The 23,938-nt window shown below is 40.9% G+C and overlaps 1 protein-coding gene, 1 long non-coding RNA gene and 3 other non-coding genes across 5 annotated transcripts in view; all 5 read right to left on the bottom strand.

Annotated features, from left to right (window-relative positions):
• Positions 1–202: 202 nt before the first annotated feature.
• On the bottom strand, positions 203–1,606 carry LOC144077133 (uncharacterized). The gene is made up of 4 exons (XR_013300899.1): positions 1,449–1,606; positions 1,153–1,196; positions 776–837; positions 203–582 (listed from the first exon to the last, which is right to left on the bottom strand). It is a non-coding gene; the product is annotated as an uncharacterized LOC144077133 (long non-coding RNA).
• LOC144078145 (small nucleolar RNA SNORD60) lies at positions 396–479 on the bottom strand. Its single transcript, XR_013301187.1, has one exon. It is a non-coding gene; the product is annotated as a small nucleolar RNA SNORD60 (small nucleolar RNA).
• LOC144078147 (small nucleolar RNA SNORD60) lies at positions 652–738 on the bottom strand. The gene has a single exon (XR_013301189.1). It is a non-coding gene; the product is annotated as a small nucleolar RNA SNORD60 (small nucleolar RNA).
• Positions 907–996, bottom strand: LOC144078146 (small nucleolar RNA SNORD60). Its single transcript, XR_013301188.1, has one exon. It is a non-coding gene; the product is annotated as a small nucleolar RNA SNORD60 (small nucleolar RNA).
• Positions 1,607–2,411: 805 nt separating the features above from the next.
• Positions 2,412–23,938, bottom strand: part of LOC144077132 (uncharacterized) — a 34,951-nt gene continuing 13,424 nt past the window's right edge. Inside the window, exons 8-22 of the mRNA XM_077604634.1 lie at positions 22,597–22,705; positions 20,798–20,892; positions 20,580–20,694; positions 18,261–18,560; positions 17,055–17,153; positions 15,775–15,959; positions 15,635–15,716; positions 14,549–14,616; positions 10,964–11,071; positions 10,284–10,385; positions 9,480–9,618; positions 8,519–9,315; positions 7,150–7,744; positions 5,375–5,894; positions 2,412–4,170 (exon numbers count right to left, since the gene is read on the bottom strand). Coding sequence (XP_077460760.1) covers positions 4,086–4,170; positions 5,375–5,894; positions 7,150–7,744; positions 8,519–9,315; positions 9,480–9,618; positions 10,284–10,385; positions 10,964–11,071; positions 14,549–14,616; positions 15,635–15,716; positions 15,775–15,959; positions 17,055–17,153; positions 18,261–18,560; positions 20,580–20,694; positions 20,798–20,892; positions 22,597–22,705 — 3,399 coding nt within the window. The 3' untranslated portion in view covers positions 2,412–4,085. The remainder of the gene's footprint in view (positions 4,171–5,374; positions 5,895–7,149; positions 7,745–8,518; positions 9,316–9,479; positions 9,619–10,283; positions 10,386–10,963; positions 11,072–14,548; positions 14,617–15,634; positions 15,717–15,774; positions 15,960–17,054; positions 17,154–18,260; positions 18,561–20,579; positions 20,695–20,797; positions 20,893–22,596; positions 22,706–23,938) is intronic.

Here is a 23,938-nt window from a genome sequence, read left to right on the forward strand (position 1 = left end):
AGTTGGCACTCATCTACTTTCTCGGGCCACACAAAATGATGCAGCGGGCCATATTTGGCCACCACTTTGACACCTGTGATGTAGATTATTCATCTTTTTATTAGCAAAAATATTCAGGTCAAAATTGGATTGGAAATCATCTTTAATGGCCACCAATAAAATAAAATTTCTTTTTTATAGACAACAGAAACACACATTGTTTTTTGTTTGATTGTTTTTAATGGTTAAAGTTCCTATGACAATCAACTTAAGTCACTGCTACATTGAGCCCAAAGTCCATTCCATAGATGGTCGCCATGTTTCCGTACCCCAACACATCACTTCCACCTGTTTTACAAAAAAAATGCTATTAGGCATCTTTATTTTCACCAAAAAGTATGCAAGGTCGAGTTCAGGAGCCTCAGTTTATAACGTCGAATCACTAGCTGAATCAGCTGTCATAGAAGGTGTCAGAAAATTTGGATTTGTCATCACCGGCTGACAAAAAGACATCGTGCTAGTCCTAATACAAACTCACCCGCTCGGGTAAATTGCATCCTCAACTGGAGCCAGTCATTCTTCTTTGCAACCTTTAACTTGTAGCTGTAAGAAAATATGAAAATACATTAATGAGGGGGGTCCAAATACACGTAATTTTAAACAATGACAGAAAAGCCTCAGGATCCAACATAGAATCACAAGCTGATTTTCAGCTGTCATAGTAGGTGTCAGAAAATGTTTATTAAATCATCATCGGCATGAATAACAAACTCGAGTGCACACGTTACAAACTCACCAATTCTCAGAAGTGTTGCATCTTCATCAGGTCCAGACTCTGGACTTTCGTCATTTTTTAGCCTATGTAACAAAGCAATATAAGTACTTGCAGAAATAGGATTTCCTTTTTTGCAATAAATTGCAGTTGTAAAGCCTCAGGACAAATTGTAGAATCACAAGCTGACAACAGCTTTCATAGTAGGTGTCAGAAAAGTATTAAGTAATATCTCATCACCGGCTGTTTTTATATTATAGGGATCCTCAGTTCACAACGGTATTAATAGTCCAAGATTATGAAATGCTTGCAAATTATGTTTGCTGTACTTGATTTTTTCCAAGTCGTAAATTGAGGACCCTCATTCATTTTTTTTTAGTTTTTAGTAAAGATGGACTTACCTAATATGGCTTCACATTCTTGATACGTATTTCTGCCTTTGATACTGGAATTGAAAGTTCAATATTTAATTAAACGACATTTTTTACTTTCCTAAATCAAACAACAGAAAACGATTTAGCAATGTTATTGAACTGTCAGTTATTTGAATACAATTGTTACATTAGACGCGAGTTCATTTTATTTTATCGAAATACGATCCCAATTAAATTTAAATGTAGTTGAAACTACAACTATCGTCTAGCACGTGCTAATGCCACATGGTCTCATGCTCACAAACGTGTAGGAGATAACTCACCTCAGTTTTCTTTTTATGGATCATGTTTCATAAAGTAAAAATAAGGAGCTATTCTGATTGCCATTTGGTGCTAAATCAATTCGATCAGAGGCGCAGAAATCTACGTGTGCATTGGTCTCCATCTCAGCAGAAAAGGAATTTGATAGGAAACGGAAGTTAAGAGAACCCCTAAAAACGGAAGCCCTGCCCCTCCAAATCTAAGCCTCGTTTTAAAAAATAATTCCTAAATCTAAAACTCAGATTTTACTTTGCAAATATGTATACATTTTAGTACGAGCGGCAAAATAAGAGTAATTCTGAAATAATTTGGGAGACGTGTTCATGCAGAGATGTCAGGTATAAAGCTAGATTCATAGAGTATTCATCGTAAACAACTTTCGGCCATGTTGCAACAGAAACAGTGAGTTATCTTACTTAAATTTACATTACGGTTTCGCGTGGAAACTAATTTAAGGGGTAAATATAAACGCTATATCCTATAGTTATTAACGCTAAGGCTTAATACAACAGTGCACCAGTAAACAACTTTCGGCCATGTTGCAACAGAAACAGTGAGTTATCTTACTTACATTTACATTACGGTTTCGTGTGGAAACTAATTTAAGGGATAAATATAAACGCCATGTCCTATATTTATTAACGCTAAGGCTTAATACAACAGTGCACCAGTAAACAACTTTCGGGCATGTTGCAACATAGTGAGTTATCTTGCTTAAATTTACATTACGGTTTCGTGTGGAAACTAATTTAAGGGGTAAATATAAACGCCATGTCCTATATTTATTAACGCTAAGGCTTAATACAACAGTGCTCCAGTAAACAACTTTCGGCCATGTTGCAACAGAAACAGTGAGTTATCTTACTTAAATTTACATTACGGTTTCGTGTGGAAACTAATTTAAGGGGTAAATATAAACGCCATGTCCTATATTTATTAACGCTAATGCTTAATACAACAGTGCACCAGGTTATCCTCACATTTATTCCATTCACATCTGTACAGGAATGCATCTTCACAGCAGAAAACATGAACCTTAAAACCTGACCGTGGCACAACAGCCATCACAACACATTCAGCCAAAAAATATACACATTTGATTAGCTCCCCTCGGATCCACATTATTATTATTATTCGCATATATCTGTCTCTCAAATATATTTTGCCATCTTTTGCCAAAGAACATAAAAATACGAGTGGACTCTGGGAAGAACGTAGGGTGTTTTCATCTGCCATCTTGCCTAGGTAGGTGAGATTCACCAATGGAAACCGGGTAGAGGATTGCAAAGTCGAGTTATAACATCTTAAAATAGGGCTTGCAAAATTTGTTTTTCAAATCTACAAGCATGGATACACCGGGAAATTCATGAGGGAACTCGTAAAATGAAACAAAATGAGTTACGCAAACAACAAGAGAAAAAGTATGAATGAACACTACCAAGGCACAGAGATGCAAAGTAAATAAACCATTTTACACACTGGGCTGTAGGTGAGGCAGAGGCAGTTCTACTAACCGACAATAGAGAGAGCAATAACAGCTCAAACATCTGCTTGTATAATTAACTATACTGGAAAGCGTCGAAATATAGGATAATCTTTTGAAAACCATTTTTACTGCAGCAGGACGAGAGGGATCACAACATGTGCTTGTGTGTATTTTGCAAAATGTGTGTATGTGTCATTTCAATTCCGAGCAAACACGCCACCTAAACAACCAAGATTAAAATAGTAGTTTTTTGTTGTTGTTTTTTTTTTAAAGTCTGAAGTCTTTAAGTTACGAGCAAGTCAAGGTAAGGTTCTAACGTTGTCTTCCTGTCTTTGGGGTTGTTGTCATTGTTGTTATATGCTCCAATAAAAACAGGATGCAACCCAGAAATGCCCTAAAATTAACTGGAGTTGACCCAAAATGAACAGCATAGTAATTATGAACATGAAATGATCCATAAATGCCACAAAATTAACAGTAAGGGACCTTAAGGCAACAGGAATTGACCCCAAATGAATGGGAAGTGACCCAGGAATGCCCCAAAACCAACAGGAAGTGACCTATTAATGCCCCAAAAGCAACATAGATTGACAGGAAGTGACCCGAGAGAACAAACGCAAATTTTTGCAGAAACTACATTTTCTAGTCGTCATGTCTTGTTTTCATACTTGATCAAAAACACCAGCCTTGAATCCAAGTATAGTTATTGTAATACTAGTACGTTAATTTAAATTGAGTCAAGCAACTTCCTAAAATGAAGAATTCAAGTCTAACTTCAGCCCGCCGCATGTGTTTCGGTGTCCCCTCGGAAGTAGTGGGCACACATTATAGGAGCAAGTATACATTGTGAATGACTGGAAGGACACTGACATTTCGGTAAAAGGACGACACACTCCTAACTGGACGACAGAAACGGCAACAACGACCACATGAACTGAGACGGCGCACGGCGGGCGCTTCGGCGGGCGAGCGGCGAGCGGCAAACGTGCATCCTCAACCGTCCGTTTCCATGTGCTTTAGTTTTCTTCTCATTTGCAGAGATGAGAACGATTGTGCTTCTCAGTCAGCTCGCATCATGGCGGGCCGTCTACTTTGTTTGTACGTTTGACACCTTTGCGGTGTATCTGGAGAAAAAGGAACGGACGTCGGCGCGTCAGTCGAGCATGGCGTCCAGCTGGTCGGCCAAGTCATCGAACATGCTGCCGATGTCGTCCAGGATGGACACGGTTGTCTTCTTGCTGTAGAACGCAATACCGGGAATTAGTGTTTTTTTATATTTGTGCAATTTTGCAGCAAGAATGAGAGCATATTCGCTGCCAATCAGCTGTCAGGCTCTTTAACAAAACAAATGGCTGAGTGTTAAGACCTACTGTATGCATGCATGTGTATGTGTATGTAGGAACACGGTCGAATGGTCGCCCGGAAGGTTATTGATAATTACCATTAAAATCGTTGCTCAAATTCCCTAAATACAAACTGCGAATGACTATTTAGTCATACTAATGCCCTAGTAATTATTAGGCTAAAGAAAAGCTCCACATTTCCCGGACTTTTATTGTTTTTTGTTGGAGAACTTGTTAAGACCCTGACTGACGTAGCATGTAGATACAAACTCTTATACACTCACACGTCAGCTCAGTGAAACTGCTCATGGCCATTGTTGCCTTTTATTGATGCGTAGACCATGTTGTTTTACCTTGTTTTGTCGCCGGTCTTTTGGTCGTCGGTCTTTTGGTCGCCCGTTGTCGCGGTCTGGGCGACCAAAAGTCCGTGACCAAAAGACCGACGACCAAAAGACGGTGACCAAAAGACCGACGACCAGTCGACCGCACACGCTTTAACAAAAACAAATGGCTGAGTGTTAAGACCTACCATATGCATGCATGTACATCTATGTGTATGTATGTATATATGTGCTTATGTACACATATGTGTATATGTATATATATATATTTCAGCAACATGCTTATTTATTTATATATTTATTCATGTATTTATTTATTTATTAACTTACTTATTACCTATCGATTTATGTCTAAAATGCCTTTCCTATTCCTGCATCCTCACCCTCTTGCTACTGTGACAGCGAAATTTCCCGAATACGGGATGAATAAAGTTATCCAATCCAGTCCAATCCAATCACCGCAGCCCTTGGCCTCCCCTTAAATAGCAGTGATTTTTATGTCAACTTCTAATATGAAATAGAATCAATTGTACGCAGAAACCTGTTAAACGGATCCCTCTTGGGCCATAAACTGCAATTCCCATCAGCCTCAGCCTCAAGTGATGAGTTTTAAAGGCCACGGACACTAATTAAAGCTGCGCTGGTTTAATTGGGGACAATGTTCTGCCCTACTTGTTCCATATACTCGCTAAGTACTTATGTTAAATAGTTTCTCGAGAAGTTTGTGCCCTGCTAGAAGAACCGTGATGATGTCTTACTCATTTTGTTCTTCTTCCCCTTGCATTTTGTCTTCCACAGCCTGTAAAGCCGCTTCCAAGGAGGCGCTGGTCTCCTCCAGACGATTCTGCGCCCCCTCTTCTTCAGGGCCGCCGTCCCCCTTTGACCACGGCCCGTCTTCTTCCTCTTTGTGCTTCTTCTGCTCCCTCTCCTTCCTCCTCTCCTCCTCCTCCTGCAGTCCGGCCAGGTCGATGGAAAGGCCGGCGATGGACGAGCGCGGCGGCTTGACGGGGTGAGGAGACGGTGTGGAGGGGCTCTGGGCGGGCGAGGGCGACGTCAGGGGGAGTCCCGGAGAGAGGGAGGGGCCGGAAGGGGCGGCGGGGGCCGGAAGAGGGGTGGCGGATGGCGGGAGGGAAGCCTTCGGGGCGCCGGACGCCGCCGCCGCCGGGCTCGTCGCCGCCGGGCTGACGGCGGTGGAGGCAACTGCGGATTTGCCCGGTTTGGGGGCTGTCGGTGGGCCGCGAGGTTTAGGCGACACGGGGGGAGGAACACGCTTTGATTCTGAAAGGGAAAATAATAACAGACTCATGCACACATGTCAACATGACCTACTCATGACCTACTGTACATGCAATATGATAGTGTGGTGTGTCACATTTCATTTTTTTGCATATTTACAACAAGATTTAGCAACTTCAGTATAGTAATTGTTCAATTTCAAGAGCTAAATATTGAATCCAAAGAATAAAATGAAATGTTACATTTTAATCCTGAATGAAAATATTAAATCTTAGTCCTGAATCTAAACGTTGAATCTAAATCTGACATTTAAATGTTAAATCTTAGTCCTGAATTTAAATATTAAATCTTAGTTCTGAATTTAAATATTAAATCTTAGTCCTGAATTTAAATGTTAAATCTTAGTCCTGAATTTAAATGTTAAGTCTTAATCCTGAATTTAAATATTAAATCTTAGTGCTGAATTTACATGTTAAATCTAAATATAACATTTAAATGTTCAATCGTAAATCTGACATTTAAATATTAAATCTTAGTCCTGAATTTAAATGTTAAATCTCAGTCCTGAATTTAAATGTTAAATCTTAGTCCTGAATTTAAATGTTAAATCTTAGTCCTGAATTTAAATGTTATATCTTAATCCTGAATCTAAACGTTGAATTTAAATCTGACATTTAAATGTTAAATCTTAGTCCTGAATTTAAATGTTAAATCTTAGTCCTGAATTTAAAGGTTAAATCTTAGTTCTGAATTTAAAGGTTAAATCTTAGTCCTGAATTTAAATGTTAAATCTTAATCCTGGATCTAAATGTTGAATCTAAATCTGACATTTAAATGTTAAATCTTAGTCCTTAATTTAAATGTTAAATCTTAATCCTGAATCTAAACGTTGAATCTAAATCTGACATTTAAATGTTAAATCTTAGTCCTGAATTTAAATGTTAAATCTAAATATGACATTTAAATGTTCAATCGTAAATCTTTCTTCCAAAGCTTGAAATGGATGAAACCAAATATTTATAGTTGATATGCTAATGCTAATTCAAATGAGCTCAGACCATTTTAGATCATAAAGAAAAGCTACTCGACAGCCAAAATTGGCTTTTGGACATGGATTATTGTGATAATATTTTTTTATGTAGGACACGATTTGACTGATAAGTCCAAAAGTCAATTGCTTAGCATAGGATCCTAGATTTGAAAAATGCAATGGAATTGAATGTGGAATTGAAAGACCCTGACAAACAAAATGAGAAATGTGTCCTTTTCCAGAATAACATTTTGACTAATATCTTACCAGGACTCTGTGCCATGTCAACGCCATCCGGACCAGGAATGGGGACCCGTCGCGTGGGGGTCGGCGGATCCGCTTGCGTCTTCCTCGGCGTCACCGAGCAAGGTTTAGGTGAGACCGGTGGTTTCAGAGACTTCCTGGCCTCCATCCACTCACAGCTCTCCTTACTCTTCTCCGTCTTAGCAGACACCTCCGACGCCGGCCTTCGTCTCGGCGCCACGTTGCCGTTTTCTCGGCGGCAGCCGTCACCTGGACTTTCCGAAGAGTCGGCTTGCTTCTCGCCGGCCGGGACCGCCCCTTCCGACCGCTCGACCACGCGCTGCCTCCGACGCGAGGTGTCGGAGCCGGTCGTCACGGTGACCACCGTGGGAGCCGTTGCCGCTTCGGCCGAAGGAGGGCGAGGTTTCCTTCGGAGCGTCGCCGAGCCGTCCGAGATCTCCACGCCGGAGGAGAGGACGGTGGAGCGGGGTCGTGGTTCCGGACGTGGCCGAGGAGCCTCCTCGCTTCCGGCGACGGTCCGTCGTCGATTGAAGACGTCGTCGTCTTCCGATCCGAGACCGCCAGAGCCGGCCTGGCGACAGAGGGCGGGAGGGCTGACCTGGAGAAGACGACATCGGTAAGATATTTGCAAAGCCAAACTTCCATAAGATGTAAACAAAAACCTGAAAAGCTACTTTTAGTCTAAATTCAATTGACTAGGGCACAGGCGTCAAAGTGGCGGCCCGCGGGCCAAATATGGCCCGCCGCATCATTTTGTGCGGCCCGAGAAAGTAAATCATGAGTGCCGACTTTCTGTTTTAGGATCAAATTAAAATGGAGTATAGATGTATATTAAATTTCCTGATATTCCCCCTTTTAAATCAATAATTGTAATTTTTTAATCCATTTTTTTCCGTGTTTTTAGTTCAAAAATCATTTTGTAAAATCTAAAAATATATAAAAAAGCTAAAAAAAAACATAGTTTTAGATCTATAAAAAACTAAATATTCATGCCCTTTAATCCAGTTAATTTAATCCATCTATAAAAAAAAATCTAAATATTGTATCTAAAATGGTCCAGCCCACATGAAATCGAGTTGACATTAAAGTGGCCCGCGAACCAACCCGAGTCTGACACCCTTGGACTAGGGCAAGGGTGGCAAACTGCATGTGGCTTGAGAGCCACGTGTTCCCCAGCCCCGGACTAGGGTATTGTTGTGCTTTCAATTGAATATAGACAAAGAATGAATCCAACTGATTTAGAAAATGCTGGCATTGAAGAATGGGGGTGATTGTGTCAAAATGGGGGCGGCGACTTCTTGATCCACTGATAATAAACCGGATAAATCCGGCTAAGTGACATAGACAGTGTCCGGACCGAAGGCGCAAACACCTGCAGGTCGTTGGCGCTGCTTCCCAGATTTCTCGGGAGGGTTTTGGCCCCGCTCACAATGGACGTCTCCAGCATGGCGGCCAGACTGCGTACGCTCCCAGACGCCCCCTCCGACCTCTGCGGGCCCCCCGACTCCTGAGCCCTTAAGGCCGACCCCAAGCCGGCGCAGTCGCTGGCCCGCCGCTCTCGAAAAGCGGGCGGGCCGAGGAGCCCCTCCTCCGCCGGTCCTTCGCCCTCCTCGTCGCCCCCGGTGATGGACGAACAGGACCGTTTGGGAGGCGTCGGGGGCCGGCCCTTCCGGCGAGGGCGGAGCGTGACCGACGACTGACTGCGGTTGACGGCGACGTCGTTGGCGACGGCGGGGGCGCGGTCGGAGGCGCCGCGGCACACGGTGGCGTAACGCGAGTCATTCTCGGAGCCAATCGGGCTGCGAGTTCGCTGGCGCTCCTCCTCTTCGCTGGGCGGGCGCGGCGTCGGCACGGGCGAATCCGCCTTGGCGGCCCGCTGGGCGGAGGGGCGGGGCCGAGCCCTGGGAGAGGCCTGCTGGCTTCCAGCGTGCGTGGGGGTTTGCGGCGGGGATTGCGGTGGGGGATTCGGGGAATGAGAGATACTCGGACGTGGTTTCGCCAAGGGGCTGGGACCACCCTCCCGCTGTTTCCTCGCCTCTGCGCGGGGCTCCGAGACGCTGGCGCCGGGGCTTGACGCGGGCGAAGAAGGACCCTCTTGAGATTCTGGAGCAAGTCCTCGCTGTAAATCTTTCAGTCTCCTTACTCCTAACATCAGCTTCTTCTGGTGGCCTGAGTAAAAAACACAAAAGGACATTTTCCTAAATTTCCCCAACTGGCACAAAGATACTGAAGTTTAAAAAAACGATACTCGTCCATTATAATCCAAACATTGAGTAGACACATCACTGTACAAATAATATAAAAAAATCCTAAACAACCCAATGGTACCTTACCAAGTTTGGAAATACCGATCTCTTGGAGATCTTCCAGGCTGATGTCGGAGATAAAGTCGATGTTTTCGTACCCGTTCTGCACCAGGACCTGGTAGTACTGACTGAGTCCCAAGTGGGAAAGGAAATCTGCTAGATTGGCCTGAAAACACAAACCCAGTGAGATGAAAAAGGCTCTGTTCAAAAACTCTAGACCACATGTGTCAAAGTGGTGGCGCGGGGGCCAAATCTGGCCCGCCGCATCATTTTGTGTGGCCCGGGAAAGTAAATGATGAGTGCAGACTTTCTGTTTTAGGATCAAATTAAAATGAAGAGTATAGATGTATATTACATTTCGTGATTTTCCCCCTTTTAAATCAATAATTGTAATCTTTTAATCCATTTTTTCTGTGTTTTTAGTTCAAAAATCATTTTGTAAAATCTAAAAACATATTTAAAAAAAAACTAAAATAAACATTGTTTTAGAGCTATAAAAACAGAATATTCAGGGCTTTTAATCCAATTCTTTTAATCCATTTATTAAAAAAAGTCTAAATATCCTATCTAAAATGGTCCGGCCCACGTGAAATCAAGTTGACGTTAAAGCGGCCCGCGAACCAACCCGAGTCTGACACCCCTGCTCTAGACGAACAAAATTCAGATCACAACGTAGTCTAAAACCGTGCTACTTGTGTGTATGTGTGATCGTTTACCTTCAACCTGCATAACGGACTAAAAATGGAAATTAGCCCTTGGCTACAATCTTAATTATCTACATATATATGTTTGTTAATATGTGCTGTCCCTTATTAAATAAATCAAACTTACAGGCTTGCGGTCTGGTAACCAATCGGTCGAGGGCAGCTTGCTGATCTCTGACATTAACTTCTTCCGATGCCCGGGCTTCATCACCCCGATGGCCGTCATGTCCTTCCATGCAAAACAAAAACAAAACAAAAAATGATTGCGAAACCTAAATAAACCCTGTAGAGATTTGTACATAGTCAGTGTTTATCTAGTGTTTACATCATACCACCATACTACCGTATTTTCTCGCATATAAGCCGCATTTGTAACTAAAAACAATGATGAAAGAATCAAGGATACGGCTTATATGAGCACAAGACTTACATTTACTATTTGTTGGTTATTTTCTGTTTTGCAGTAAGAAAAAAAATACTGGATGAATTAATTCCTTATGATATTGACCCTAATATTTTGAATCAGGGGGCGGCTTATACGTGAGAAATTGTAAAATTCAACGGTTTTAAGGCCATTTTAAGGGTGGGGCTTATACGCGGGGGCGGCTTATATGCGAGTAAATATGGTATGTGGTCATACACAGTACGTAGACACAAATTGGCACACAATTGTGGGCAAACTGAACCAGCTCGGGTGGGAGTGAGCAGCCTGGTGGGTACACAGATGTAGCAGGGTCGATGATGATGTCATCTGGTTTAGTAGGGGTGGGGTAGTCGGCATGAGGGGGTCAGGGCTTTTGACCTTACCTCAGGGGTCATGCGGCTAACGGTGTCTAGATCATATCCTGCCGTGAGGAAGTGGGTGGTGTAGAACTGCAGCTGAAACTCACCCAGCCACGCCACTACTGCCTGCTTCTAGAACACAGAACACAATATGCTACATCTAACTGCTAACGGCATCGACAATCGAGAAAGCAAGATGTCGCTGCCTGATTGTAGATCCAAAGGCGCCTGTCCTTGACTATGCCGCTAGCGCTGAGCTAACTACACTTCGGTACTCGGACGTTTCGTCGAAAGACGTCTGGTCCCCGGACGTTTGGTCGACCGGACGTTTGGTCGACCGAACGTTTGGTAGAACGGACGTTTGGTAGAATGGACGTTTGGTAGAACGGACGTTTGGTAGAACGGACGTTTGGTCGCCGGGTTGTTACTGTTGAAACCAGCTCTCAAAATTATAATCATGAGAGAGAGAGAGTGAGTTTAATATCTAAATATCTAATATCAAAATACCAACAGTAAACTCTGTCATAATTTGACAGCAAGCGAACCCTCCGACCAAACGTCCGTTCTGCCAAACGTCCGTTCTGCCAAACGTCCGTTCTGCCAAACGTCCGGTCGACCAAACGTCCGGTCGACCAAACGTCCGGGCACCAAACGTCTTTCGACGAAACGTCCAGTCACGCTACACTTCACTCGATGCTAGTATTGTGATCGAGACTGGAAGACTTGCCTGAAACCAAAAATTCCTGAGAACAAGTTCACATGGAACCTTTGGAGAGTCGTAACCAAGCAAAACATCGGAAGCGAAACCAAGACCGATTTTCTAGAAAGCAATTTAGTATACTCGTGACTGTTTGAATGCAGAACAGCGATTGGAGGAAAGTCATCAAAGCTCTAATTTTAAAATCTATGGAAGTCATTTAACAGCAGGTTGGACTCCTATTGCCACCAAAATAGTGTTCTGTTTTGGAAAAAAATAAAAATAAAACAAGCCAAGCTCAGTCTCCGCAGTGAACAGCACAAAACTGAATGACGATGGATAAAAAAAATTCTGCACTGCTACTTTGGTCAAGACAGGTCGCAGACAGAAAACCAATCCTCAAAATTCTCTAACAGACAAATAGAGTGAAATTTGATACCGAGGAATTTTTATTAAGGAGGTAAAAAGCATATCCAAATGTCTTTTTCCCCTTAATTTGAACAGAGCTATTGCAACATTAAAATATAAAAGGGTGATTTCACCAAAACAACAAAAATCAAATGACAAATCCCCATTTTATATATCATTTATAGATTTCTCTATTTTATGCAAGGTGATAGGTTCAACAGTATAGATGTTAAGTTAGTGTTTTTTACGGGTTTTATTTAGTGTTTTCCATTCCCTCTGTGTGATGAGTTTGGGTTATTACTCATTGATTTCCACCTGTTGTAATCTGCTTTCTTGCCTTTCAGCCGAGCCCCGCCTCTCGTCTCGCCCACCTGTTTCTCATTGTCTCATCAGATAGTCTGTTTACGCTCATCATCCACAGTATTTCCTCATGTTCCTCCTGGTAAGTTTGTTTTTAATCTTTGGTTGTTACTTTATTACATTACAAACATCATTAATAAGGTTTATTATGGTGGACATGTTTATATTATTAAAATAAAACAGTGCATCCCCAAGCATAATTAAATGTTCACCTGTTTCTCTCCATTTGGCTAATTAACTGAACACAAGTTTTGTTACAATAGAGCAAATCCAAATATAGGAATATTATAAAATGTGATCTATATCCTTTTTCTTATGGATAATTACGATCCTCTGGAAACAATGTGATCGGACTTAACTTCCAATCACGTGATCAGATCGCGGACATCCCTAATTTGAACATCAGCTCACCCCAAATTTCCAGCTATCGTCTTTTCTGTGCGAGGATACAAAAACCCTTTAGGGCACTGGTGTCAAAGTGGCGGCCCGGGGGCCAAATCTGGCCCGCCGCATCATTTTGTGCGGCCCGAGAAAATAAATCATGAGTGCCGACTTTCTGTTTTAGGATCAAATTAAAATGAAGAGTATAGATGTATATTAAATTTCCGGATTTTCCCCCTTTTAAATCAATAATTGTAATTTTTTTAATCATTTTTTTCTGTGTTTTTAGTTCAAAAAACATTTTGTAAAATCTAAAAATATATTTAAAAAAAGCTAAAATAACCATTGTTTTAGATCTATACAAAACTGTATATTCAGCGATTTTAATCCAGTTCTTTTAATCCATTTATTAAAAAAATCTAAATATTATATCTAAAATGGTCTGGCCCACATCAAATCAAATTGACGTTAACGCGGCCCACGAACCAACCTGAGTCTGACACCCTTGCGGGTGATACTCAAGGTGGCTGAACAAAGTGAGAAACCCATATACAAATTTAGGACGGATATAGTTAGCAGAGCGAGAAAAAAAAGAAGAAAAAAGGGTCTGTGCGTCTAGATTGCTCTCATTGCTTTTGCAATTAGGGTGAAGTCACCCTTTAAATAGCTTTTGGCACGCGTGCTGAATGATGTCCGAGATAATTCCCCGCTTTACTGTAGCTGGAAATGGGATTGGCTGGAAATGAAGGCGCGGGGGAGCGGGTTCAGCAAATTGAAAAGAAATCACTTTTCATTTTACCTGCCCACTAATAATTGGCCCTTGAAGGCATTCTCTTTCACAAACATGCGCCCTGTTTAATAGCCGGCGGACTGCATGCATTTCATCTTAACAAGTGACGCCACATGATTATTCATTGCTTTTATACTATATATCTATATATATTTTCATTTTTTTGTGTTTGTAGGTTTTTTTTGCAATATCCTTATGCCTTAATATTGAATATTTTGTTTCTTGTAGCTGACAACCAATTCAGTTGTAGCCTCAGGCACCCCCCGCATGAAGATAAACAAATTAGATAATGATAATTAATTTTTAATTTTGACTAATAGGACTGGGACGACTTGAACAATTGAGGCCAAACCCTCCCAGTCAAAAATAAATTGGACGTCTATAGTCGTCAATGGCAGCCAATGAGTCAATACTCCGATTCCCCGAATTTTGATCAGGTCCAATTTTCCATCATATGATCGCATCCGATTTTTTAAAATTATAAATATAACAAGCCAACACTGCCAGCAGTGGGCAGCACAACTTTATTCTGCTTGTTTTTCTCGTCAACAGCTTCTCATTTACGGGCAATGTTGACCTTGAGGCAGTTTTGAGTTCAACAGAAGGATTCAAACCCTATGAACCCTGACCTAAAACTACAATAATTTGGGTAACCATGTAGCGCACTTGTTAATTCACCATTTTTTTTTGTCACGCCGCAGATCGTGATGTCGCCGTCAGCCGAGTGAGCTCATCCAATGAGGATGGAACAGAAGCTCGGCATCGTACATCACATCGTGCGGCTGGCGGGTGAATTACGAAGCAGCGTGAAGATGCAAGAGGGTGACACTGAGAAACCAAGTTTGCCGTGTCTACGTCAGTCGGCCTATCTCCACGGAGATGGACATCCTCAGGTAAAAGCACAGAGACTACACGCGCTTTCTCAGAACAAAACAGCTTTAGGTGTAAGAATTTTTTTTTTTTTAAATCTCACTCTAACGTCGTCCTCCTCCGCCTTGCGTTCAAACGGACGATGCTCGGTAGCTGCGGCGGTCGAAGAGCCTGGAGGGAAAAAAATAAATAAAAAACAGGGCAAGGAGAACATTACAATTGGGGCATACTCATTATACTATGATACATGGATGACACATTTAATTTAAAAAAAAAACACAACAACCAGGCTAGGGAAAATGATCAAAATTGATTTAAAAAAGGGAAAATTATCAAAATTGATTTTAAAAAAGGGAAAATGATAAAAATGAATTTAAAAAAAGAAAAAGCAACCAGGCTAGGGAAAAATATAAAAATTGATTAACAAAAAAAAGTGAGGGAAATGATAAAAATTGATTAAAAAAAGGGAAAATGATAAAAATTCATTAACAAAAAATAGGGGGAAATGATAAAAATTGATTAAAAAAAAGGAAAATGATAAAAATGGATTAAAAAAAAGGAAAATGATAAAAATTGATTTAAAGAAAAGGGAAAATGATACAAATTAATTTAAAAAAAGGGAAAATGATAAAAATGGTGCCCAGTGTTATTGTATTTTTATATTATTCCTATAAGCACATCCTTGAATGAAAACAATACTAAATTGATATAATGTGAATTTAAAAAAAATGAACAAATACAGAACTACACTCTGTTTATGTCCCCCAATAAGTTAATTATATTTTTAATTTTGTAGTACTAAACGCTGCCTTACCTTGACAACGATGTCCAATTAAATTAAACTGAGTAGTCACGTTTTCTTGCCGTGCCAGTCTCAAGTTTATTATACTTGATAGATTTACTGTACAGGTTAAATTGTCAACCTAATTTCAAAAGTCGAGCCACACGACTGTTTGACAGCTAAAGCAACCAACGCTATTGGAGTCTGATTAGAGCTGACAGATGATGACAAACGCCGTTCACATCACACCGTGTAATATTCCATTTGGGAGCGTCTCGTGTTTGCGTGCAATGTTTTGATCGCTACGAACGCTTGACTTTCCTCACGTCAGACAAGAATTCCATTTGGGAATCACCCACGGTCAAAAAAAGGACAATGTGACGATGCGCGTGATGTTTTGGCTCTTACCTGCTGATTGCTCGATGGACTGCGATTGCTCGAGTAAATGTTCCTTGGCTTTTACCGACTGGGAAAGGACGGTTGCCAGGAGCTAAAAGTGAAACAAAGCGTTAACTACGTACACTGAAAGCGGGTCAGGACGTTTGTACCTTAACGCCCTCGGCTTGTGCGTTAAGACCCGGAGCGTTAAGGCCGTGCGTGTTGACTCCCGGAGTCGGCGCCGGGTGAGGACTGGGCGCCGGTGTGGTTAATACGTGGGTGTTGCCCGAGCCTTGGAGGCTGCTCGATGAACGGGCGCTTCCGAGGCTACCCACGCTGCCGCTGCGTTCGCCCCCTAAACGTAAAAAAATAAGTATTGAGGGTGCAAGGCAGTTAAGGAAATAGGAAATACACTTTATAGTCATTTTTATAGTTTGACGAAAAAATTGTTGCCCTTTTGTGATTTTTTTTTTTGGTATGTGATTTTTGAGAAATAAACAAAAAATTGTGGGACAAGCAGAATTTTGAAATTTTGACAAAAAAATATTGCTCTTGGGAACGAATAGGGCATTTTTCGGCGCAATCACAATTTCGTAATAGAAATACTATAATAAAGTTTATAGTATAAACCAAAAACTGTGGGACAAGTAGAATTTTGAAAGTTTGATGAAAAAATGTTGCTATTGGGAAGGAATAGGGCATTTTTTTGCACAATTGCAATGTCGTAATACAAATATTATAATAAAGTTTATAGTATAAACAAAAAACTGTGGGACAAGTAGAATTTTGAAAGTTTGACGAAAAAAAATTGCCATTGGGAAGGAATAGGGCATTTTTTTAGCGCAGTCGCAATTTCGTAATACAAATACTATACATAATACAGTTTATAGTATTTGTATTACGAAATTGCGATTGCGCAAAAAAAATGCCCTATTCGTTCCCAATGGCAACATTTTTTTCGTCAAACTTCTAAAATTCCACTTGTCCGACAGTTTTTTGTTTATTTCTCATAAATCACATACTACAAAAACACAATAGGCAGTTTTTTTACAGTTAAAACGAAATTAAAAATTAAACATATTTTCCTCATGTATATCATCAATGGCCACATTCATTTCCAATTACACATACAATAAAAAAATAGAATAAAATAAACGGAATACCCAAAATCCTAGGCGACTCAGAAATGCCCTAAAATCACACTAATGCAAAATCTACAGAAAATAACCCTATATCAACAGAAAGCAACCACAAAAAGAGCATGAAGTGACCCGTAAATGCCCCAAAATGAGCAGGAAGTCACCCATAAATCCCCCTAAAATGAACAGAGAGTGACCCACGGGTGTTGACCAAGCAGAGTAGCAAGCACGCCAATGCAATGGCCCCAGAAATATCATTTTGTCGTTTTTAAATGTCAAATAGAAATTCAATGAGCAGGCTCGCCGTTTACCTGCAAGCGGTTTACGGAGTACCCAGATGTCCTCGCTGGTGCTGCTCTGCTGGCCCAAAGTCGGGGAGCCCTGAGGACTCAACTCGGTGGTCCGCGAACCTGTCACACACGCAAAAGGACAGGCTCGTCTAACAAAACATATTTCGCTACCCGGACTTTTCTGTTTGGAAACAGTAAAAAAAAAAGCCTTTCTTCTTAAATTGGTAATGAAATGTCATCTGTGACATAAGTGTCAATCAAACTTCCACTTCTATCACATCACATTTGAATTCACACCCATTTTTTTTCTATCCCACAAATTGTACTGCAAAAAAATCCTACATATTATTTGGCTGTATTTGTTATTCATTCACTGGCCATTTTATTAGGTACACCTCCACTTTCAAAATGCACAGATGGGTCCAAGAATATTTTTTTTATTTTGTTTGTTCTTTCCGATTGTGAATAAAAGGAACAATTCAATGTCATTCTGCATTGTTTGTTCTACGCTGTAAAATATGTACTTGGTATTGGTCATAGTAACTTGGAAATTGAAGTCCATATTATGTCAATTTGTAAGTTTTAAAGAAAAATTAGGGAAAGGAGAAACTAAAATTAGTCAAAGGATACTTTCGGGCATTATTGTGGAAAGGCGGGGTTTAGACGCGATGACAGGAGACGCTTTGATTGGCTGCGAATGGACACTAAAAACCATCTGCCTTTATGAACCATTATAGGACAACCAATTTGTTGTTGTTGTGATTTTAAAAAAAATCTCATGAAGACCTGCTCTAAGCATTTTTGAGTTTTCATATTTACCTATTTAACTTGATAAAATTAATTCTCAATGAACTTGCATCATCCAATTTTCTACTAAAACTGAAATCCAGTTTCCCTCATATTTTGAGTTCTAACTACTTAATAAAAGTCCCATTTAAATTTATAATTCAAATTACCAAACTAAACTCCACTTGACTTGATTTTTTTAGCTGAAAATATATTTATTTTCCATCCAAATTTGAAAAACGTGTTAAAATTTCAACTTCCACCGACTTTTTTAGTACTAACATAAACAAAACGAAAATCTCACGTATCCCAAAGGTGACGTGACCCTCCTCTTCCTCATTTTTTTTTGTACAATTGGCCCTCATTCCCGACCTCGAAACGACGCAATTTCTTATCGACTCAATCTTAAAAGGTTACTATGAAGTGTACTACTGTATGTACCTGTCTGACTTTGCTGCTCCTGAGAAGTGGAGAGAGGAGGAGTAGAAAGAGGAGGCGATGGAGGAAGAGGAGGAGGCGTAGGAGGAGTGGATAGAGAAGGCGGAGAGATGGGAAAAGGCACGTAACCGAACGAGGAGAAGCGAGGGAGGGATTGTGCGTTTGAGTGGGGGGAGGGAGGGGAGGGCAGGTGCAGGGGGAGGAGCTTGGTGGGGGGGTACGAGTGTCCGTTGAGCGAGCCAACGGGGCAGGGATTGGGCCTGCGTAGTAGCAGCGTGTGGCACTGCTGGGAGGGGGACACGCCTGGACTCGAGCCAGGAGGGAAGTGCAAAAAAGAGATGCAAAACAACAACACAACACCACAACTCGTCAGTCCACTTAACAAAAAATAAGTAAGAAAAAGTGAGAATTCATCAGAAGAAAATGTATGAGCAAAAAAAGAACTATGTTGTATATCCAAAGGGAATATAGGCACATTATTAGGGGAGTTAAGAGCAATTTAGTGAGGAAGGAAAATCAGGGAAAAGCATGGATCTCCAAATGAGGTGATGTTTTTTAGGCCTTCAAATGTTTGAGGGTTATTTGGGGGCTCCTATTTAGATTAGAAGAAGGTATAAAAAATAGCAAGGTTTGGAAATTTAGTGTTTGTATTGACATTTTTAAAGATGACTTTAGGGTGGAATTTGGGTTTAATTCAAGGTTTGTGTTCAAAATGAATTAATATGTTAGTGGATGTCAATTATATTTAAAAAAAAAAAAGAAAAAGTTCAGTATATTATATATTATATACTATATTCTATATACTATATACTGTATTAGATTAGATTACTTTATTCATCCCATATTTGGGAAATTTTACTGTCAGTAGCAAGAGGGTGAGAATACAGACACAGAAAAAGACATTTTAGACATAAATAAATAGGTAATAAATAAGTTAATTAATAAATACATAAATAAGCATGTTGCTTTATATAGATATATTATATATAATGTATACTGTCGCTACTCACGGGAATAGGCATTCCCCTATTTTATCTCAAATGAATGAGTTCTGATTCACGGTAAAATATAAAGACATTTTAAAGGACCCTCAAACCTTTGAATGGGAGCATTTTCAGCATGAGCCGTTTTTCCTCTTTTGTGGGTAATATTTGGAGATAAATGCTTTTTTTCTATGCCAAAAGTGACATATAAACAAGCATGTGTTACAGTGCCCTTCGTCACAAAGCATCACACAAACAAAGCTCTATCCATCAGATTCACAGCAATACTATGAGTTCTGGTCGGTAAATATTTATCTCCAACCGCCGTGCATATTGTAGCGTTAGCACAAAGGTGTCGAACTCGGGTTGGTTTGCGGGCCGCATTAACGTCACTTCGATTTCACGTAGGCCGGACCATTTTAGATATATTATTGAGCTATATATCTATTTTTTTAAATCAGATTAAAAGAAATGGATCAAAAGCCCTAAATATTCAATTTTTAATAGATATAAAACTATGTTTATTGAGCTTTTTTTCATTTCAAAAGGAAACAAAATATTTTTTATCATGTTCAATATTAAAATGGTAAACAGAAAATATTTGTGTATATTTATTTTTTAGATTTTACAAAATTCTTTTTGAACTAAAAACACAAAATTGGATTACAAAATTCTTTTTGAACTAAAAACACAAAATTGGATTACAAAATTGCAATTATTGATTTTAAAAAGGGGAAAATTAGGAAACATAATATACACCTATAATCATTGGAATTTGATGCTAAAACAGAATGTCGGCATTCATGATATACTTTCTCGGGCCACATAAAATGATGTGGCGGGCCACATTTGGACCCCGGGCCGCTACTTTGACACCTGTGCGTTAGCACCTCCTCCTGAAAAAAATAATCTAGCTTTGTGAAGTTTGCTTTCTGATTCCGACCTCTGTAGAGCTGACAGGTTAACCATACACTGATTATAATCATAAACTGTCTTTGACAACAACAAACGTCCAATTCAAATAGTTTAAAAACCAAAAATAACAGCTTTTGTCATCATCTCAGTTTACAGTCTATGCTCATATTCAACGGGGAAGATGAAATAATAAGAGAATGAAGTATGAGGGGATCAAATAAGGGACCAAGTGACATTTTCGGGGGGGAAAAGCTATGATTCACATGTTAAAATGGCCAATGACGCTTGTAGCCGTCTACCACTAATGATTGGTTAGCTACGTTAAAAAGACTACCGAACACACACACACACACACACACACACACACACACACACACACGCACACACACATACACGCACACACAGCTGTGGTGTGGGTGTTCACCTGCCCTCTTGATGACTTCCACCATATTGGATGGGAAGTAGCCGACACGGTCATTTCCTGTGCGGTTATCGTGAATGCAACCCTTCCACCGACCATCCGAGTGCTGCTCTAAAACCTGGCCACGCCCCCCCAAAAAACAAAAAAATCATATTCAAAGACCACTAACGACCAAATCTGATCAATTTGCGTCATTTGGCAAGAATGATGTTGCTTTGTACCGTGATAATGTCCCCAGCTTTGATGTTGAGGCTGGTGAGGTCGTAGTTGTTGCAGTAATCCTTCAGCGCTCGCACCTGCATGGCGGCGGACGCGTCTGCAATGCACAAGTGATGTTCAGCACGACGCTAGGATAAAAGATTTGGGAAGAGGGGGGGCCGCAATCTCCTATCAAAGCGAAAGCTTCTTATGTTAGTATTTTCATCATGTGCAAAAACAAAAGGTCACAAAGAATCTCCTCCCACAAGTGCTTTAAGCCAAGGATGTCAAACTCAGTTTGGTTGGTAATTCATGACACTCATGCTAACTAGATCGCATGTATTTTTGGCCGAAAAAGTTAACTTACTGGCCGTCATTGACAATGTTCATTCGAGCCTCCTGATACAAACAGATAGGACGTCTTGCACCGTCAATGGCAATGAAAGATGAGCATCGATAACCAGTTTAAGTGAATTGGACATCTAATAGCAGGGAATGAGTTCATTTTGCATCAGTTACTTCAATTTTAGGGGGTACCCGGACGTTTCGTCGAAAGACGTTTGGTCCCCGGACGTTTGGTCGACCGGACGTTTGGTCGACCGGACGTTTGGTCGACCAAACGTCCGGTCGACCAAACGTCCGGTCGACCAAACGTCTGTTCTACCAAACGTCCGTTCTACCAAACATCTGTTCTACCAAACGTCCGGTCGACCAAACGTCTTTCGACAAAACATCCGGTCACGATCTTAGGGTACTTAGAGGTCACTTAGGCTAAATTTTGGGTCATTTTCTATCGATTTTCAGGGACTTTTCGGGATGCTTCTTGTTTGTTTGTCGCTTTCTGCGTTTGGTGGGGAATTTCGGGTTATATACACAACTCACAAATCTAGATTTGCGGCGTCATTGTCGAGAAAAATTCAAGCATTTAATTCAATGCATACAGTATGAATGAGCCACGAGCCAGATCGTACCACGAGCCAGATCGTACCACTCTGCGGGCCACTACTGGCCCGCGGGCCGTAATTTTGACACCACCGCTAAACACTAATCTAAATAGTAATTTAAAATATGATAAACAATTGCTTAACTACTCCCCAAAGCTGTCTGTTAATAACGATGAAAGTCAAATTAGGGAAAATTTAAATGCTTCTTCACAAGATGGCAGATGGTCATTGATTAAACCAATGCAGACAAGCACCGTTTTAACTGTTTTTGTCAAATCTAGAAATACTTTGCTTGTTGGCTGAGCAAAATGAACGCTTCCCCCAATTGGCCGGATTTCTTCCCCTGCTATTTTGATGCAAAATGTGCGAAAAGAGGAATACGACAATCTGCTAACTGTTAATTAGTTCTCTGGCTCCATACTGTAAAAATAAATAAATAAATGCATCAACACACGTGCTTTCTAATAATTAGCTAGACCCGACCCCCCCCCCCCCCCCCCTAATTAAAACATTAGATACAATTCCTGAGGGAAATAAATGTTGACATAATTGAGTTACAATTAGAGGTGAGATCTTTAAAACCTAGCGCATCAGCCTCACAGCTCTGGGGTCCTGGGTTCAAATCCAGGTCAAGTCCACCTGTGTGGAGTTTGCATGTTCTCCCTGGGCCTATGTGGGTTTCCTCCTGGTACTCTGGTTTCCTCCCACATTCCAAAAACATGCATGGTAGGCTGATTGGACACTCTAAATTGCCCCTAGGTATGAGTGTGAGAGTGCATGGTTGTCCGTCTCCTTGTGCCCTGCGATTGGCTGGCCATTGAGCACCATTTTGCTTGTGTTGTAAGCCGCTACCGTTGAATTTTCCTTCGTGAGCTCACCTCTCAGGAGTTGTTTGATCTCGCGGCTAGCCTGCGTGGTGGTGAACTGGTTGACGATGTCCAGTGCCGTCTGACTCAGTGTATTCCTCACCCCTGCACTTATGCCGCTCTGAGGACAGAAAAATAGAGCGCCATTATCACACTTTGAACCTCTCGAATCTTTCCTTGCGATCTGATTCAAGTTACGAGTGAGACCAGACTATCAATTACTACGCTACTACGTGTATTGTTCTCCCAAATCTGGCCCTTCTGTTCGATTTCCTCACGCTTGAAATGCGGAACATTCCTACGGCCTGATTTTCACTCCAATGAGTCACCGCAGCCTCTTTTTCGTCCGCCAGCCTGACAACAAAAGCTCCGTAATGACTTTTCCGGCTAATGTCCCCAAAATTGCATCGTCTCTCGAGCGTGACAAATATCACCCGGCGTAGAGAAAAAAAATTGTCAACGCTCAACTTGTTTTCTACTCGACCATCTTGCGTGCAGAGAAGCAAGAAAAGCAAAGAACCCATTGGCTCCCAATGACAGTGATCGATTTTTGTAACTGGGAGGGCTGACAGTCATCATTCAAAAATCAATCTTTTCATATTACAGTAATGTTTCATTGTAAACCAGTGGATATCCAATATGTCAATGCCAATTGACTGGTAGAAGATGGTATGAGCGTATTATTTCTTGGTTGTCTTTTGATTGACATACAGGCAAACCAGTTAAGCTTTATATGCGAGAAAATACGGTAGTATGATGTAAACACTAGGTAAACACTGACTATGTACAAATCTCTACAGGGTTTATTTAGGTTTTGCGGTCAATTTTTGTTTTGTTTTTGTCTTGCATGGAAGGACATGACGGCCATCGGGGTCATGAAGCCCGGACATCGGAAGAAGTTAATGTCAGAGATCAGCAGGCTGCCCTCGACCGATTGGTTGCCAGACCGCAAGACTGTAAGTTTGATTTATATAATAATGGACAGCACATATTAACAAACATATATATGTAGATAATTAAGATTGTAGCCAAGGGCTAATTTCCATTTTTAGTCTGTTATGCGGATTGAAGCTAAACGATGACACATACACACAAGTAGCACAGTTTTAGACTGCGTTGTGATTGCAATTTTGTTCGTCTAGAGCACAGGTGTCAAAGGGGCGGCCCAGTTGAAATCGCGGCCCGCGAACCAACCCAAATCTGAAACCCCTGCTTTAGTGGAAGAATCAATATCAGAGCTCTTTTAGCCTATCACCTCGCCTTTGATTGACATTCATGACAGTAAATCAAATCAATTTTTAATTGTTTTGGTCACTCAGCACTGAGTTGCTTGGGCAGCTACAACAGCTTCTGT

This window comes from Stigmatopora argus, chromosome 7, assembly GCF_051989625.1.
Source record: "Stigmatopora argus isolate UIUO_Sarg chromosome 7, RoL_Sarg_1.0, whole genome shotgun sequence".
Classification (NCBI taxonomy): Eukaryota; Metazoa; Chordata; class Actinopteri; order Syngnathiformes; family Syngnathidae; genus Stigmatopora; species Stigmatopora argus.